At 44.1% G+C, this 19131-nt stretch overlaps 1 protein-coding gene across 1 annotated transcript in view; it reads left to right on the plus strand.

The window, feature by feature from the left end:
• STPG4 (sperm-tail PG-rich repeat containing 4) overlaps positions 1–19131 on the plus strand; it is a 120930-nt gene that overhangs the window by 38820 nt on the left and 62979 nt on the right. The window contains exon 6 of the mRNA XM_063919406.1: positions 7406–7510. Within this exon, the coding sequence (XP_063775476.1) occupies positions 7406–7510 (105 nt within the window). The remainder of the gene's footprint in view (positions 1–7405; positions 7511–19131) is intronic.

Genomic DNA, 19131 nt, shown 5'->3' on the forward strand with positions numbered 1-19131 from the left:
GTCATGACAGACGCAATGATGTCACATGCACAGAGAAAGGAGTCGACTGGGACGCACTCAGAGATGGACTTCTCTCTGCAGCATTCCCCAAGAGGGATCCAATAGGAGCCTGGGGGAGGGGCTTCGCAGGTGTCGTGGGGCAGGGCTATGCTACGTGTCTCGGCACCTTGTAGAAAAAAAACAGCAAAATACAAATTGGGTGGTGCTATACCATAGATGTCGGGAAACCATTTCGTTCTCCCTTATCAATGGTAAAAGTATTCACCATCGGGTATAGACCATCGATGACTATGAACCATGGCCACTCCTATTTAAGCATACAGGCCCACTCCCTGGCCCTTGGAACTGTATTCACGAAAGGAGCATGCTTCTACTCTTGGTGGTTTGCGAGATACTGTAGTGTCACCTTAAAGTCCAATTTACTAAAACTCAGGGGGACATTTACTAAGCAGTGATAAGAGGGGAGAAGTGAGCCAGTGGAGAAGTGCACATGGCAACCAATCAGCACTGAAGTAACATATATAAATTGCATACTATAAAATTATACAGAGCTGCTGATTGGTTGATGGAACAACTTCTCCACTGGCTCACTTCTCCGCTCTTATCACTGCTTAGTGAATGTACCCCTTATTAATCACCTCTTTCCCTTCATTCACTTCAGAATTTGAATCCTGACTTTTTGCAGGGAGAAAACTATTATGTGCTGTCCAGGAAAACGTTGCATTTCCTCTAAATGCACCTTTTTCACCACTTGTCTCATACCGACTGCTTCAATAAATGCACCTCCCCCTATACATGGTTAAATAGTCTCGTTCCACAAAATGAAAACTATTTTATGCATCTGCATAATTATGGTGCATTTATGCGAACAGGCTGCTCAAGGGAGACATTCGCTCATATATACGTTGGTGCATGATGTCACGAAACAGTGACAGCATTTTCACAACACGTTTGCACTTCCTGAGGACCGACTGGATGATGTAATATGGTGAATATTATAAATAATATGGTAAATCCACAAGCAGGGGTGGATTTAGGGGTGAAGGCGCCACTAGGCACAACAGTGACACCCCCCCCCCACCACCACCACCACCACACACACACACACACACATGCTCAATTTTATTATTTTCATTGATTGGTTATAAGCTCTCATTTGATGACATCCAATTTAATAGAATAATAAGAAAGCCACTATGACATGTTTTTTATTTTTTATTGCTGTATTTATACATATTAACTAAGTAGGACAGTTTACAGGGGCTAACAAAAAAATCCCCAATAAAGAATAATAGATCAGGCGCTCCCAGTTGTGCCAGTAATATTGTATAAATATACATACACCTATAAATCCACAATAGCTGCTCTCAGCAGGTGCTCTGAACACCTAATAAAACTAAGCTAATATTGTCTAAAATTTATAAACAATAGAGAGAGCGCATGAATAATACAATAACAATTTATTATTAGAAAAATCACTTAAAATGCAATATTGCTGGTCATTAAAAGAATGAATGAAACCGCACTAATGGAGACCACTGAACTAATCAATAGTAAATAGTTGTGTTCCCAAATGAATACGGGAAAGGAGGAAACAGTTCTCAATTGAGCTGAGGAATGAATGTTCAATGTCCCACCGAATAGGTGATAGATGGTTACAAGAACAATAGAACCATGGCAGGTCCACTTGATCCTCTTAAGAAAGTTGCAACATTTATTGAGATGATATACGGAATTCAGCTGATTCCTCCCACAGCACGTGGGTAAGGCTACAACCCCCCACCGCAATCCGACAGTGTAGTAGCTCACCGCTGCAGATGTAAGAAGAGGTCCGCTTCCAGAGCTCCTGGGCAGTGCGGTGCTCACCGGTGCGGCGGTCAGATGCGGAAGAAGTCCCAGCAAGGGAGAGGGGGGGAACCACACACCACGGCTGGAAATAGCGACTGGAAATAGCAATCAAAGTGCTGGATCAGCACTGCGGCTGTAGAGTGCAGTAGTCAGGGCTCACAGTATTGCGGTTAACGTCCCTTATCCTTAACGCGTTTCTCCGACATAGGGCAAGTCGGTTTCATCAGAAGGTAGTTTTGAAGTTCAAATGTTGCACTATTTAAGGTGATTGGTAACCAATCAGCATTTACCTCACCATAATTACAATTAGCATAGCAGGTGTGTATCAGGTGTATATAATCATTGCGGTTTCAAACATGCTGTTTTTACACATACACAAGAAAATCAGGTTCATTTAAAAAACATATAGCAGACTTATCAGAGTCTGAATAAACACATAAAATATATTTAATAGAATATAACACAGTAATATTCCTCAATATGGCATCACGGAGAGATCTATAATTTATAGAAAACAAAACATAGATGAATGTAAAATATATCATCCAGCATATTAGCTGTAACTTTAATCCGTGTGGCTCACCACACTAATGCCTATGATGGAAAACAGTGGAGACCCGGGTTCGAGTCCCACTCAACAACCAATTATTATTTTACCATAAATTAATAATAATAAAAATATTAGATTCACAACGTATATAGGCCCTCATTCCGAGTTGTTCGCTCGCGAGCTGCTTTTAGCAGCATTGCACACGCTAAGCCGCCGCCTACTGGGAGTGTATCTTAGCTTAGCAGAATTGCAAACGAAAGATTTGCAAAATTGCGAATAGAAATTTCTTAGCAGTATCTGAGTAGCTCGCCACTTACTCTGCCACTGCGATCAGTTCAGTCAGTTTCGTTCCTGGTTTGACGTCACAAACACACCCAGCGTTCGCCCAGGCACTCCCCCGTTTCTCCAGCCACTCCCGCGTTTTTCCCAGAAACGGCAGCGTTTTTTCACACACACCCATAAAAAGGCCAGTTTCCGCCCAGAAACACCCACTTCCTGTCAATCACACTCCGATCACCAGAACGAAGAAAAATCCTCGTAATGCTGTGAGTAAAATACCTAACTTTTGAGTAAAATAACTAAGCGCATGCGCAGTAAGCGACTAATCGCAATATAGAGAAAATCGACAACTCGGAATGAGGGCCATAATACGTAATGCTGTAATTATAATACATAATGCTGTATTTATACATATTAACTAAGTAGGACAGTTTACAGGGGCTAACAAAAAAATCCCCAATAAAGAAGAATAGATCAGGCGCTCCCAGTTGTGCAGTAATATTGTATAAATATACATACACCTATAAATCCACAATAGCTGCTCTCAGCAGGTGCTCTGAACACCTAATAAAACAAAGCTAATATTGTCTAAAATTTATAAACAATAGAGAGAGCTCATGAATAATACAATAACAATTTATTATTAGAAAAATCACTTAAAATGCAATATTGCTGGTCATTAAAAGAATGAATGAAACCGCACTAATGGAGACCACTGAACTAATCAATAGTAAATAGTTGTGTTCCCAAATGAATACGGGAAAGGAGGAAACAGTTCTCAATTGAGCCTAGGAATGAAAATGTTCAATGTCCCACCGAATAGGTGATAGATGGTTACAAGAACAATAGAACCATGGCAGGTCCACTTGATCCTCTTAAGAAAGTTGCAACATTTATTGAGATGATATACGGAATTCAGCTGATTCCTCCCACAGCACGTGGGTAAGGCTACAACCCCCCACCGCAATCCGACAGTGTAGTAGCTCACCGCTGCAGATGTAAGAAGAGGTCCGCTTCCAGAGCTCCTGGGCAGTGCGGTGCTCACCGGTGCGGCGGTCAGATGCGGAAGACGTCCCAGCAAGGGAGAGGGGGGGAACCACACTCCACGGCTGGAAATAGCGACTGGAAATAGCAATCAAAGTGCTGGATCAGCGCTGCGGCTGTAGAGTGCAGTAGTCAGGGCTCACAGTATTGCGGTTAACGTCCCTTATCCTTAACGCGTTTCTCCGACATAGGGCAAGTCGGTTTCATCAGAAGGTAGTTTTGAAGTTCAAATGTTGCACTATTTAAGGTGATTGGTAACCAATCAGCATTTACCTCACCATAATTACAATTCGCATAGCAGGTGGGGTGGTCTTCTGTTTGCCGGCGGTCGGGCTCCCGGCGCTCAGTATACCGGCGCCGGGAGCCCGACAGCCGGAATACCGACAATTATTTTCCCTCGTGGGGGTCCACGACCCCCATAGAGGGAGAATAAAATAGTGTGGCGCGCGTAGCGCGCCACCGTGCCCGTAGCGTGGCGAGCGCAGCGAGCCCGCAAGGGGCTCATTTGCGCTCGCCAAGCTGTCGGTAAGCCGGCGGTCGGGCTCCCGGCGCCGGGATGCTGGTCGCCGGGAGCCCGACCGCCGGCCAGCCGTAGTGAACCCAGCAGGTGTGTATCAGGTGTATATAATCATTGCGGTTTCAAACATGCTGTTTTTACACATACACAAGAAAATCAGGTTCATTTAAAAAACATATAGCAGACTTATCAGAGTCTGAATAAACACATAAAATATATTTAATAGAATATAACACAGTAATATTCCTCAATATGGCATCACGGAGAGATCTATAATTTTTAGAAAACAAAACATAGATGAATGTAAAATATACCATCCAGCATATTAGCTGTAACATTAATCCGTGTGGCTCGCCACACTAATGCCTAGGATGGAAAACAGTGGAGACCCGGGTTCGAGTCCCACTCAACAACCAATTATTTTACCATAAATTAATAATAATAAAAATATTAGATTCACAACGTATATAGGCCCTCATTCCGAGTTGTTCGCTCGCTAGCTGCTTTTAGCAGCATTGCACACGCTAAGCCGCCGCCCTCTGGGAGTGTATCTTAGCTTAGCAGAATTGCAAACGAAAGATTCGCAAAATTGCGAATAGAAATTTCTTAGCAGTTTCTGCGTAGCTCGACACTTACTCTGCCACTGCGATCAAATCAGTTAGTTTCGTTCCTGGTTTGACGTCACAAACACACCCAGCGTTCGCCCAGGCACTCCCCCGTTTCTCCAGCCACTCCCGCGTTTTTCCCAGAAACGTCAGCGTTTTTTCACACACACCCATAAAACGGCCAGTTTCCGCCCAGAAACACCCACTTCCTGTCAATCACACTCCGATCACCAGAACGAAGAAAAATCCTCGTAATGCCGTGAGTAAAATACCTAACTTTTGAGTAAAATAACTAAGCGCATGCGCTCTGCGAACCTTGCGCATGCGCAGTAAGCGACTAATCGCAATATAGCAAAAATCGGCAACGAGCTAACAACTCGGAATGAGGGCCATAATACGTACGAATATCAAATAATAAAATAAAATAAAAATAAAAAGGAGTTGAGAACCAAAGATACTAAACCAAATTGTAAATAAATAACAGTAAGTGATAAACATGATGTAAATAATAAGGAAGAGGGTGGCCAGGGATGTAAATAATGTGATAAACATTTGACTATTGATTAGTTCAGTGGTCTCCATTAGTGCGGTTTCATTCATTCTTTTAATGACCAGCAATATTGCATTTTAAGTGATTTTTCTAATAATAAATTGTTATTGTATTATTCATGCGCTCTCTCTATTGTTTATAAATTTTAGACAATATTAGCTAAGTTTACAGGGGCTGTCTGTGCATGCCCTACCCAGTTACACTCCAATCAAGATGGCATATGATACAGTACAGTGGAAATACTTTGCAGGTACTGGTACATTTCAGACTGACCATACCAACACAAGCATCCAAGTGCCACCCCCAAACAAGTGCTGCCTTAGGCATGTGCCTCATGGGAAATTCGCCACTGCCAACAAGTTAATTGCCCTCGGGTGCCCCACAAAGCTTATTCCGACCCTGAACACTGGTGTCCAGAGGGGCGGGGAGCGGGTACTAATTACCCGGGCTGGATGGAGAGAGGCCTGTCGGGGGTTCGGGTCTGACTTAGGGGCTAATTCAGTAAGGATAGCAAATTTTGCTAATCAGAATTTGCTATCCTTTGGATAGTATGCTGGGGGCCGCCCATTGCTGGGCAAGGCCACCCAGCATGCTGACTGGAGCCTCTGCCAGTTGAACAAGCAGAAATTGCGAAGCGTTCACAAACTGTGGGAGCCTCCTGCCAGCGCAGCTTAGCTGCAGCCGCAGGATACTCGCCACCAGTTTCCTGATCGCAGCGGCTGCGTGTGACATCATGCAGCCGCCGAGATCACGCCCACAACACGCCCCCGTTCGTCGGCCTCCGCCCACCATTTGCGCCGCTCCCGCAATGCTCCGTCTCCTCCTTGGAAACAGAGTGTTGCCGCCCCCCCGCCCCATGACCGCCTGATTGACAGGCAGAGGCGATCACTTTTTCTGCACCCCCCCTTCAGAAAGTGCGGGAGCATGCGCATCGTGATAAATTCCGATTGGATCGCGATTTGCGATCCAACCTGAATTAGCCCTTAAGTATGATTACCTTGCTCTGGAAAGTGTGTACCTCTTCCTCTATGGCGCCATCTTCAGGAAGATGGCACCAGCCCCGCAATTCATTTTTTGCTAAATACATTTTTTGTAGGAGGCATGGCCACACCCCTCTGCTTAGGTCGGTGGTATCTGCTGTAATCCCGCCATAGTACTTTTAGGGGATCCTTAATATTTTGCAATTATCCCCCCAATATTTTTTTTATAAATAGACCCCTAAGTAAAACTTTTGCTTAAGAATACTGATTGCCGTGTTGGACTATAGTCGCTACTCGCCACAGACTTCTATTCCAGCTGCTTCCCAAAAGAGGAATGGGGTATGTATGTGGGCATGTAATCCAGAGGCATCACTAATATTGGTGACACCCGGTGAGGGAGGATATATAGTGCGTGCAGCAAAGTCACGCGCCGGTAAAAAGGGGGCATGGCCTTGCAGGTAAGGTGGGCTGCCTCACAGGTAGAGGCGTGGCCTCGCAGGCTGAACCCTCATGATGTCACTCCGGGGATCCTTGTGATGCGTGCTGCCCCCAGGGATCAGCGTGAGTGCAGTGCCAGCACCTAATGTCACAGCGCAGCTTCTGTCAATGAGGAGGAGTCTGCACTTTGGTGTCACCCCTCGGTGGGTGACACTCGGGTGTGGGCCGTACACCCGCACCCCCGTTGTGACGCCACTGATGTGAACCAATAGGCAGTATGCAAAAATGATATAATGTCTAACCACATTATTTCCACTATGTAAAATAACCTTTTGAAGTCTCCACTAAATAATGCACCGTGTGATTTTCTCCTGTTCAGCGAATATATAATATTGATTTAAAAAGAAAATATTACATTCAGAGTAATTAAATAAAACATACATTATATTAACAAATTCAAAGAAATCTAAGTACTAACTGCAGTATCACGACGATTCCTAGGGTGAGAGAAATGCTACACACTTTCAACCGTATATTTAGCCTCATTAAAAGCAAGATATTGTGAAATAATAATAGATATTTTTTATATTCTAGAAAGAAGGACCAGGACCCGGAGACTATAATCTGAAAAGTGCCTCCTCTCCTTGTATTTCATCAAGTTTCAGATCCAATGTGCCCAGGTTCCGCTCATGTCATAATGTAAGTTCTGAGAACCAATGTTTAAACCCAGTAAAATACATATATTATAACCAGAGACATCAAGTCTTCAGGAAAATGTATCTGCATCAGTTTCATAGGAGCCCTACCAGTACATTATAACTTTGTAATGTTTGGGGACCAGCACTTTTCAGTGCACAACTATCCAGGGTCGGACTGGCCCACAGGGGTACCAGGGAAACCCCCAGTAGGCCCAACTGCCTGAGGACCCATCTTTGTGCATTTCAAGCTTCTGTGGAGGCTCGTCACACCCCCTTTATAGGCTGGCCACACCACTAAGTATGGGCCCCTATCACTGCATTCCCCCCCCCCCCTTCCCCGTGGGCCCTTCATACCCCAGTCCGACACTGCAACTATCAGTCTGTGCAATCCTGCTTCATCCCATTCCCTTATCATGACACTACCCCGTCATATGCAGCACTGTTGCATGCAGGGGTGGTTTCCAAGCGCTTAGATTAGGAGAAAAAAAGAGGAGGAATCTGTATTGTTGGCGCACTAGGGAAAGAACTAATTATCATAAAGTATAACCTTTATTGTAGTATATTAAAATAGGATATATATTGATTTATTATCCCAGACTACAGTGAAACATAGAGGTTAAAATCACAAAGACTAACAAATATGTGAATCCAGAAAGAAGGAGAAAAATGTGAGTAAAGAGTAAAAAAAACGTGTCCGCGTGTGGTTACTAGTGTAAAACACTCTTTGGTTACTATGATTGTCCAAGTGTTACAGCCATTTGGTCACTCGTATTATAATGTTGTCAAAAACTATCTCAGTTTATAATAAATTGGTCCCACTGTCCAAGTTGTCAATCTCAAAAGTATATCCTATCACATATACACCAGCCACTCAACAGAAGTTACCTCATAGGAAAGCATCCATATATAGAGGCTGTGAGTATAGGTAGGTGCAAATATATTAATTGATCTCCAGTTGAAGGTTACTACAGTTATTAGTGCCTTCAGTTATACCACTTTTACACTCGCACTCCCGGGTCACTCCCGGGTTGCTTCCCGGGATGCGTCCCAGGATGCCAACCCGGGACTGACCCCTTTCACACTGCACTAAGACCTGGGATCGACCCGGGACAGCCCCATTTACACTGATCCCGGGATATCCCTGCAAATGCATTAGTATGTCATTAGAAATGGCCTTGGGCTCAGAAAAGATGACATCAGCTTTTCTGAGCCCAAGAAAGCTCCAATCCGAGTCCTTTTAACAGTCCCGGGATAGTGAATCCCGGGACGGACCCTTTCACACTACCCAGCTTCCCGGGACGGTCCCGGGACCAACCCTGCTTTTGACCTGGGATGAAATCCCGGGATGCTCGTCCCGGGAAATTGTCCCTGTACCCATTTACACTGAGAAGAATCCCGGGATGATGCGCGTTCACGTGCAATATCCTGGGATTTTTCTGCGAGTGTAAAAGGGGTATGACTATTGCTGTATATCCCCTATGTATATATATATATATATATATATATATATATATAGTCCCAGATCAAATTCTGCTGAGATATAGACCTCCATGTGTCGAAATGTCTCACACTCACTATCTATACATTAAAGGAATAATCCTGGACTTCCGGTTCCGGCACCGCATGGAGTGACACGCTGCTTAGAAGCTCCGGTGCCCGCGGCCACTGACCTCTAACATATCGCCCATTTTGGGCGTCCATTGAGCGGTCACTCACACCGGCCCGCTCCCCGCACATCCGGCCCCCCTCTATGGACCGATTCCTAGCTCCTACGATGCAGGGAAAGCCTCCACGGGCCAAATCTGAAAGCCGCGGCTCGGCTTCCAAGATGGCCGCCGCAGCTTCTCTGGAGACCGGAGCTCGAACGGCGGGTACCTCAGCTCCTCCCTCGGCCCCTGTGCCCAGCGTCTCTCCATCCCTTGCTGGGTCCGCTGCCCTACGCACGTTACTGCCCTCCTCTACCCCGGGGCATTCCTTGTCCTATGAGGACATTGTTAGAGCGGTGAAAGAGACCGTCCAGCCGTTATTTCAAGAACAAGCACAGCTGCATGCTGCTGCACTACAGCAAGCTGTCCTGGATATTAAAAGCCAGTATAAACAACTGTCCAAGCGTGTTTTACAAGTGGAACATACTGCTGGTGAAAATTTTCAGCAAATCGCTGAACTCTCCGACATCTCCGCTAAACTGCAGAAATCAGAAAACCTGGTATGGTCTAAGATCGACGATCTAGAAAATAGATCGCGCAGAAACAATCTCAGGCTCATTGGGCTCCCAGAGACGATTAAGGGCCAAGCTCTTTATCACTTCCTTCGACACACACTTCCTGATCTTCTTGGAATTCAAGATATTTGCTCGGATCTCGTGGTAGAACGTGCACACAGAACAGGCCCTGGTCGCTCCGCTGCATCCAACCGACCACGAGCTGTGCTATTTCGGTGTCTCAACTACCTCCATAAAGAGGCCCTGTGGTCTGCTTCCCGCCGTATAAGAGACCTTGTTTGGGAAGATGCCAAATTATTAATTTTCCAGGACTTCTCCCCGGAGCTTACCAGGCTACGAAAGGCGTTCTCCCCCACATGCTCAAAATTAGCCCAAGAGGGCCGAAAGTTTGCTCTACTCTACCCTGCACGCCTGAGGATTTTCGATGGCACGTCTTTTAAGGACTTCCACACCCCGGAGGATGCTGCCGCTTATCTTTCGGAGACCGAAGCCTCCGACCAAGTGCCGAAATAGCCGTCTTTTACAGACACTGCTCTGTAACTATCCTGCTTCATTGTTGCCTGGACTTAGTCACCCTCGACATACATTTATTTCTTATCCCCACCCCGTGGACTATAAGTTCCTCTGTTAGTCTTATTTGGACCTTCTCGCTAATCCCTCAGTGGTCTTCTGGGTGATGTATATATAATCTTAAAGTGACATAAGCTTCCTCTAAGCAATGTATACCTATATGCCTGTTTCTAGTTTTATATAGTTCTATATGCTTGGATGCCTGTTTTGCCCATCCATTTAGGGGTAGGCTGATGTCATCCTGACCGCTCACTCATATCCCCTATCCCTCTCCCCCCCCCCTCCCCCCTTCCACTCCCTATTTCTCCCTCCCCTATACCCCACTCCCCTTACCCTTCTCCCTCTCTCTCTCCCCCCCCCCCCCCCCCCATCCCCTATGCTGCTCATTATAGTGGTCGCTGGCTAGGAGCACTGCCCTCCTTGCTGCCCTTGGTTATTACTTTAATTATAATACCGTGAAGTTGTTTACACGAATATTGTTGTGGGACCCCCCGGTGGGTCTAATATTTTCTTCTCATCTCTATGTCTCTACTATCCTTGTGTCTTCCCCCTCCCCTCCTTCCTCTTGTGTCTTTTCCCACCCTACACTGCTTATGGGTTTGTAAGATGTCTTCCTGTATGATTACTCACTACTCAAAGCCCCATGTCTTCTATTAAGGTGGGCACATGGAATGTTGGGGGTATCCACTCCCCTATCAAGAGGAAGAAGATTCTACTCTATTTAAATAGATTACATATGGATTTGGTGTTTATACAGGAGACGCACCTTCTCACCCCAGAGGCCCAAAAATTGGGTGTTTTGGGCTGGCAGGTACTCTTAGACGCTCCCTATTCTTCTAAGGCTAGGGGTGTATTGATCCTCGCTAAAAGTAGCTTGCATATTGAAGTCATTACTTCCCTGTGCGATCCTGCTGGTAGATTCCTAATACTTGAAATTTTACTTCATAATACCAAGTATGTTTTATGTTCTGTGTATGCTCCAAACTCTTATTCAAAAGGTTTTTTTAAGAGTCTCATAACAACACTGTGCCCGTTTATGCCATGTCCAATGATTGTGGGCGGAGACTTCAATATTGTGGCCTCCGCTTATATGGATTCGAACTCCTCCGCTCGTGCACGCTCCCCTCCTACCCTAGGTGTCACCTTTTTTGCACAACAACTGCATCTGACTGATGCTTGGAGATTTCTTCATCCCACTGACAGGGAGTACTCGTGTCTCTCGGCTGCTCACGGCACACTGTCCAGAATAGACTTCTTATTGCTCTCAGATTCCCTGATTCCCCAAAATGCTGAAGCACAGATGGAAACAATTTCTCTTTCTGATCACGCCCTAGTTTGGGTTTCCCTTACCACCTCATTAGACTATGGCTCCTTTAAATGCTGGCGTTTCCCCACTTCCTTTACCTCTTCCCTACAATTTCGGAACAGGTTGGAGGCATTTTGGGAGGAGTTCAGACTGGATAATGCAGCTATTGCTGAAACCGATCCCTTATTGTTCTGGCAGACCTCAAAGGCGGTTATACGCGGTAGGCTTGTGGAATATACCTCCACAAGAAAGAAACAATTTCTTTCTGAATTTAAAACCTCACAACGCTGCCTAACTGATGCCTACCAACACTTCAAACAGTCCCCGTCTCCTGCCTCAAAGAAGGTATATTTAGATTGCAAGTCTCAGTTTGGTGCTGTACTGGCATTAATGGGCGACCGCCATACATTTAGCAGAAATCACCGTTTTCATAGGTACGGCAATAAAACGGGCCGTCTCCTTTCAAATCTTCTGCGGGGTTCAGTGCCGTCCTCGGTGATCCAGACATTGAAACGAGACGATGGCTCGTTGGCTACCAGATCTGTGGACATGGCGCAGATCCTCTCAGAATTTTATACTGATATTTACTCCCCCCCTCCCCTCGATCAAGCAGCTAAAACTTCTTTCTGGGACTCTGTTTCCTTGCCTCAAATATCAACATCGGTGAAGGGGGATCTTTGCTTGCCGATTACTACCCAGGAGGTGGAAGCGGCAATTAAACATCTTAAGCCCATGAAAGCACCTGGACCCGATGGTTTCTCTGGGGAATTCTACAAAATGCTCATACTTAAATTGCTGGATCCTTTGACCCTGGTATTTAATAGCATTTTATCTTCCCATTCCCTCCCTCTGTACTTTAACGAAGCCCTGATACGTCTCCTTCCCAAACCGGGAAGGGATCCCCATCTCCCCGGTTCATACCGCCCCATCTCCTTGCTCAACGTCGACTATAAACTCTTTACGAAAATTATTGCAGATAGGTTAAAAGGATTACTCCCCTCCATTATCCATCCTGACCAAACTGGTTTCATCTCAGGCCGACACTCCACTAACAATATCCGTAAAGTTCTTGCCGCGGCCACCTGGTTACACTCCAGCGGAGACCCTGACCCTCAATACATCCTCTCCCTGGACGCGGAGAAAGCGTTTGATCTTGTCAGTTGGGATCACCTATACACGACGCTGGATAAGTTTGGGTTTCCGCTGGACCTGATCAACATGATACGTAATTTGTATTCCCCCTCCTCATCTCGCATCATGTGTAATGGCTACCTGTCGGCTCCTATTCCTCTTCACCGAGGCACAAGGCAAGGCTGCCCCCTTTCCCCACTATTATTTGCTATCGCCATAGAGCCCCTGGCTATTAAACTGCGGCATCTCCCAGAATACTCCGGAGTATTGGTTCATGGCCATGAGCTCCGTGTGAGTTTGTTTGCAGATGACATGCTCCTCTTTATTTCACGACCTGAGACCTCTGTCCCGTCGATCATGCTGGCTATTTCTGAGTTTGGTGCTTTTGCGGGATATCGTGTTAATGCCTCTAAGTCTGAACTCTTCCCACTCAACTCGATTGCCTGTCAGCGCCCCCCGGTGCCAGTTCTCACTCAATTTAAGAGAAACACCTTAGGCCTTAAATACTTGGGTATATATATCCCTGTGAATATCTTAGACCTATACTCAGTCAACTATACCGCTGTTTTTAACAAAGTTTCCCAATTGCTATCCACCTGGTCATCTCTTCCTGTGTCCCTACTAGGAAGAGTAGCTATTTTGAAGAGTATTGTATTCCCCAAGATCTCTTATCTACTCCAGATGATTCCTATCCAGCCCCCTACTAAAGACTTAAAAGAATGTGATAGAATGTTCTCCAAATTCCTGTGGAATCACAAGAGGTCTCGGATTTCTTTACCTAAACTTAAACTCCCCCGTGCCCAGGGTGGCTTGGCTGTACCAGACCTCTTGGCTTTCTTCCAGGCCGCGAACTTTAGGTATATCTCGGATTGGCTAAGGGGCACCTCCTCATATGTTAATTATGACATGGAACAGAGCCTTGTACACCCTTACGACTTAAGGGCTTTGCTACATACCCCGAAAGCTTTGCTCCCACCAATGGTACGCCCTAATATTCTTTTCTGGGACGCCTATCGTTCCTGGTGGGCCATTAACAAGGCCCTACATCGCAACCCAGAATACTCTCCTTTCATCCCATTGTGCGGAAACCCCTGCTTCACTCCTCCCCTTGACAATACCAAATTCCTCACATGGAAATCTAGGGGCATAGCCCTCATTCGTGATGTGTTCGACCCGGGTGGCCATGTATTGTCATTCGCGGATCTAGCCGAGAGACACGGTGTGCCCTCATCTGATTTCTTCATGTTCCTACAAGTACGCCATTTTGTACAAACTCTCCCCATCCCTCCTGTGCACGAGCGGAGAAAGGATCCCTTGTCCGCCCTGCTGGTCACGTTACCTACCTTTTCATATAAGATATGCTGGTTATACCGGGACTTGTTGCCCGGCAAGCCGGAGGTATTCTGGCCCCCCATGTTGTCAAAATGGTCGAGTGAGTGGTCCTGGGACCCATCGGTGGAGTGCTTCCTCTCCCCCCTTCCTGCTATACTGAAAGCCCTGCATTCTGCCCAGCTTCAGGAAATCCACTTCAAATTTTTACATCGGGCATATATTGCCCCGGGACAACGCAAATATATGGTCTCTACAGACTCTGGTCGTTGCCCCAAATGTAAAGCACCAAATGCTCTCTTTATGCATAACTTTTGGCATTGTCCGAAAATTAAACGATTCTGGAATAAAGTAGTATGGTATATAAAATCCACCTTCCGGATCTCTCTCCCTATGGACCCAGCGGCACTCCTCGGCCTTAATACTACAACCTGGCGTTTACATCCATCCCAGACATACTGCATTCCGTTTTTATATGTACTATTGACCCTGGGGAAAAAGTTAATTCTGAATCATTGGATATATCGAACCTCCCCCTCCCTAGGTAACCTCAAGTCTTTACTTACTAATACACTATACTTTGAACGCCAATCAACTCTCCCAGACCTTGACCGCAACGCTTTGCGCTTTTATAAGAAATGGGGACTATACATTGACTCTCTTCTACCCCCACAACGAACTCATATACTGAAATTGTTTGATTCCCTTAGTTGGGATTCTTACCGTAGACTAGGTATCCCTATTGGTGATGATCCACCTTCGGCATCAGGGTGATGCTCGCTTTCGTACCTTGATACTGAGCGATTTGATCCCCACAGTCCCTAGGAATGTGCCTTATCATGTACGATGAATATTTGTTAGGCATCTGCAACCCCCCCCCCCCCCCCCTCCTCCCTCACACTTCTTATCCATGTCTTTGTTGTCTTTCTTTCTTCTTTCTTTTCCTCTATGATTGTCTAGTTGATTTTGGTTTGGCACATATGTGACAATGTGCAGTTTTTCTTCAATAATATATTATAGGCCTAAAATGCTGTTTATAATCATCACTGCTGATGCTTTGATATGGTCCTCTGCACTGCTCGCTCCTATACACACCACCAGGGGTAGTGGTGATGTTTGATACTATGCCACACCTTTGTTGCCTATTATGTAATCCATAAGTATAAGCATTTTACATGCACTTTGTACTGCATTGTTTCTCTGCCTTTTTCTCTCTTTATGTCTCTATGTGGAAAAACTAATAAACATATTTTCAAAAAAAAAAAAAAAAAGGAATAATCCTAATTTTTTTGGCCAGGCATGTGGATAGAGTTGCTTTAAGGGGTATACAGTAGCAGTCTCAATTTTAATATAGAGCAACCCACATATACATTAATCCTTTTTGGTCTTAATTTATCTGACTGGAAGTGTAAGGAATGTTGCTTTTTTAGGGGTGTAGCAACCCCAATTCTACTAAATAGCAACCAACGTACGAAGAAACCTTTATTCTTATATATCAGTTGGTTTCCAGTTGAAGGTGACTACAACTGTTGGTGCTTTCACTTACTATTACTGTATATGAGATATAAACTTCCATATGTCAGAACACCTCGAACTCACTATCTATGCCATTAAAGGAATAATCCTTATTTGTTTGGCTAGAAGTGTAGGCAGAGTAGCTATTAAGGGGTATAACAATCCCAATTTTGATGTAAAGCGACCCACATGCACAATAGTCCTTAATTGTCTTGAGTAATCTGTCTGGAAGTATGGGGGTTTAAAACAAGGTAACAAATAATTGGCAACAGTCTCTTGGGACCAGAAAAGAGGGTCATGTATATGGTTTATATAGCAAAATGTATGGATAAAAAAATGTGTTTTTAATTGTTCTGCTGATTTTATGCTTTCTTGAATTATATTTTTGGTATTTAAAAATTGAAGTAATAATAAAAATATATTTTATATATATATATATATATATATATATATATATAGCCCTCCAATGGCGGCACTCCAGGGTTCAAGAAAAAATGACACAAGTCGGCTGTTTAGGCAACGTTTCAGCGCCGTTCAGCGCTTTTATCAAGCCAGTTACAAATGTGATTAACACATACCGGTATTTAAGTGCTCCCACCACCATGCATATAGGCTCCGCCCACTTCTGTATCCAGGTCACCCTACAGACCTGCTCAGGTTGCAGGGCTATTACCATAGTAACCTAACAAATCACCACAACTGTGTAATGCATCAATACAAATAGATATACATACATATAATTAAAAAGACAAACAATGATTAAAAACAACAGGCTGTATATGAGAACCACAAACAGTTACATCTAAACACCTGCATTATCAAACTATTATTTATTCAATATCTTTAGCTGTAGAAAATTTAATAGCATAATATCAATAGAAGTAACAACATTAAAGGAGCAACAAATGTATCAAGATATTTCATGTCGTGACTTACACTAAAAGCTATAAATGCTACATTATAAAGAACACTGCTAATCTCAATCAAATAAAGACCTGTAAGCCCAATGTCTCATTTAGGCCACGGGGAACCAATGTATCGAGACGCATGATCCATTCACACTCACGTTGTAACAATTTTACAGACCTGTCTCCACCTCTAGTAAGTGGCGGCACATGGTCTATAATCCGATATCTCAAAGTAGACAAATTATGTTTCGCCTCAGCGAAATGACGTGCGACAGGTTGTACACTCGACCCTGAATTCAAAGCTGCACGTATGGCAGCACGATGTTGTGCCATGCGTTCACGAAAAGTAACTTCAGTTTTGCCTATATACACCTTCGCACATGGACATGTGATGGCATAGACAACAAACCGGCTAGTACATGTGAGCCGGTGTCTAATGTCAAATTTCCGACCTGTGAATGGATGGTGAAAACTCGGGCCCGTCTGTAAAAAACCACAAGTGGTGCAATTCGGGCACCTGAAACAACCATTTCTAGGTTTGCCCAAGAAACTCCCATGTGCGGGTTTATTCATACCTGATATATCATTACGTACCAGGTAATCCCTGAGATTCTTGCCTATTTTATAGCATACCATTAATGATTTATGTTGGAGAGCCGGAAGGTTTTTGTCAGATTCAACTATTGGCCATAAAGCTTTCGCTTTTTTATTGATCACAGAACTCATATGTGTGTAACGATTACTCCACATATGACGATTGGAACAGTTATCCTTTTTCTTAGACACCAATAGTAAATCAGGGGATACTGCCATGGCCTTGGTTTTTGCCTTAATCAAATCATTAATTCCATAGCCTCTCTTTAAAAATTTCTCAAACATGGAATCTAATTGTCTTTCTCCCATCTCCCTATTGGTGGAAATGCGTAATGCTCTTAAAAATTGTGAATAGGGGAGGGCATGCTTCAAGGGCTCAGGGTGGGCACTAGAGGCTAATAACAAGTTATTTCTGTCTGTCGGTTTAGTATACAACGCCGGGCATAGCCTGCCTTCACATTTGGTTAAAGCTACATCAAGAAAATTTACACAATTAGCATCCAATGTGTAGGTAAACTACATCGGGGTGTGCGATGGGGTCCAATGTGGCCCCATCGTACGCCAACACCTATATGTTCCGTATTGAAAAAGATCTATTCTTTTCTGATGTCCGTGTTTCTGATAAAATCTTAGCATTTTATAGATACATAGATGATTTGTTGATCATATGGGGAGGTACAGCTGACGAGTTTACAACACTTATGGATACCTACAATGCCAGTGACAGCCCAGTAAAGTTTACCTACACATTGGATGCTAATTGTGTAAATTTTCTTGATGTAGCTTTAACCAAATGTGAAGGCAGGCTATGCCCGGCGTTGTATACTAAACCGACAGACAGAAATAACTTGTTATTAGCCTCTAGTGCCCACCCTGAGCCCTTGAAGCATGCCCTCCCCTATTCACAATTTTTAAGAGCATTACGCATTTCCACCAATAGGGAGATGGGAGAAAGACAATTAGATTCCATGTTTGAGAAATTTTTAAAGAGAGGCTATGGAATTAATGATTTGATTAAGGCAAAAACCAAGGCCATGGCAGTATCCCCTGATTTACTATTGGTGTCTAAGAAAAAGGATAACTGTTCCAATCGTCATATGTGGAGTAATCGTTACACACATATGAGTTCTGTGATCAATAAAAAAGCGAAAGCTTTATGGCCAATAGTTGAATCTGACAAAAACCTTCCGGCTCTCCAACATAAATCATTAATGGTATGCTATAAAAGAGGCAAGAATCTCAGGGATTACCTGGTACGTAATGATATATCAGGTATGAATAAACCCGCACATGGGAGTTTCTTGGGCAAACCTAGAAATGGTTGTTTCAGGTGCCCGAATTGCACCACTTGTGGTTTTTTACAGACGGGCCCGAGTTTTCACCATCCATTCACAGGTCGGAAATTTGACATTAGACACCGGCTCACATGTACTAGCCGGTTTGTTGTCTATGCCATCACATGTCCATGTGCGAAGGTGTATATAGGCAAAACTGAAGTTACTTTTCGTGAACGCATGGCACAACATCGTGCTGCCACACGTGCAGCTTTGAATTCAGGGTCGAGTGTACATCCTGTCGCACGTCATTTCGCTGAGGCGAAACATAATTTGTCTACTTTGAGATATCGGATTATAGACCATGTGCCGCCACTTACTAGAGGTGGAGACAGGTCTGTAAAATTGTTACAACGTGAGTGTGAATGGATCATGCGTCTCGATACATTGGTTCCCCGTGGCCTAAATGAGACATTGGGCTTACAGGTCTTTATTTGATTGAGATTAGCAGTGTTCTTTATAATGTAGCATTTATAGCTTTTAGTGTAAGTCACGACATGAAATATCTTGATACATTTGTTGCTCCTTTAATGTTGTTACTTCTATTGATATTATGCTATTAAATTTTCTACAGCTAAAGATATTGAATAAATAATAGTTTGATAATGCTGGTGTTTAGATGTAACTGTTTGTGGTTCTCATATACAGCCTGTTGTTTTTAATCATTGTTTGTCTTTTTAATTATATGTATGTATATCTATTTGTATTCATGCA

The sequence above is a fragment of the Pseudophryne corroboree genome, chromosome 4 (assembly GCF_028390025.1).
Source record: "Pseudophryne corroboree isolate aPseCor3 chromosome 4, aPseCor3.hap2, whole genome shotgun sequence".
NCBI lineage: Eukaryota > Metazoa > Chordata > Amphibia > Anura > Myobatrachidae > Pseudophryne > Pseudophryne corroboree.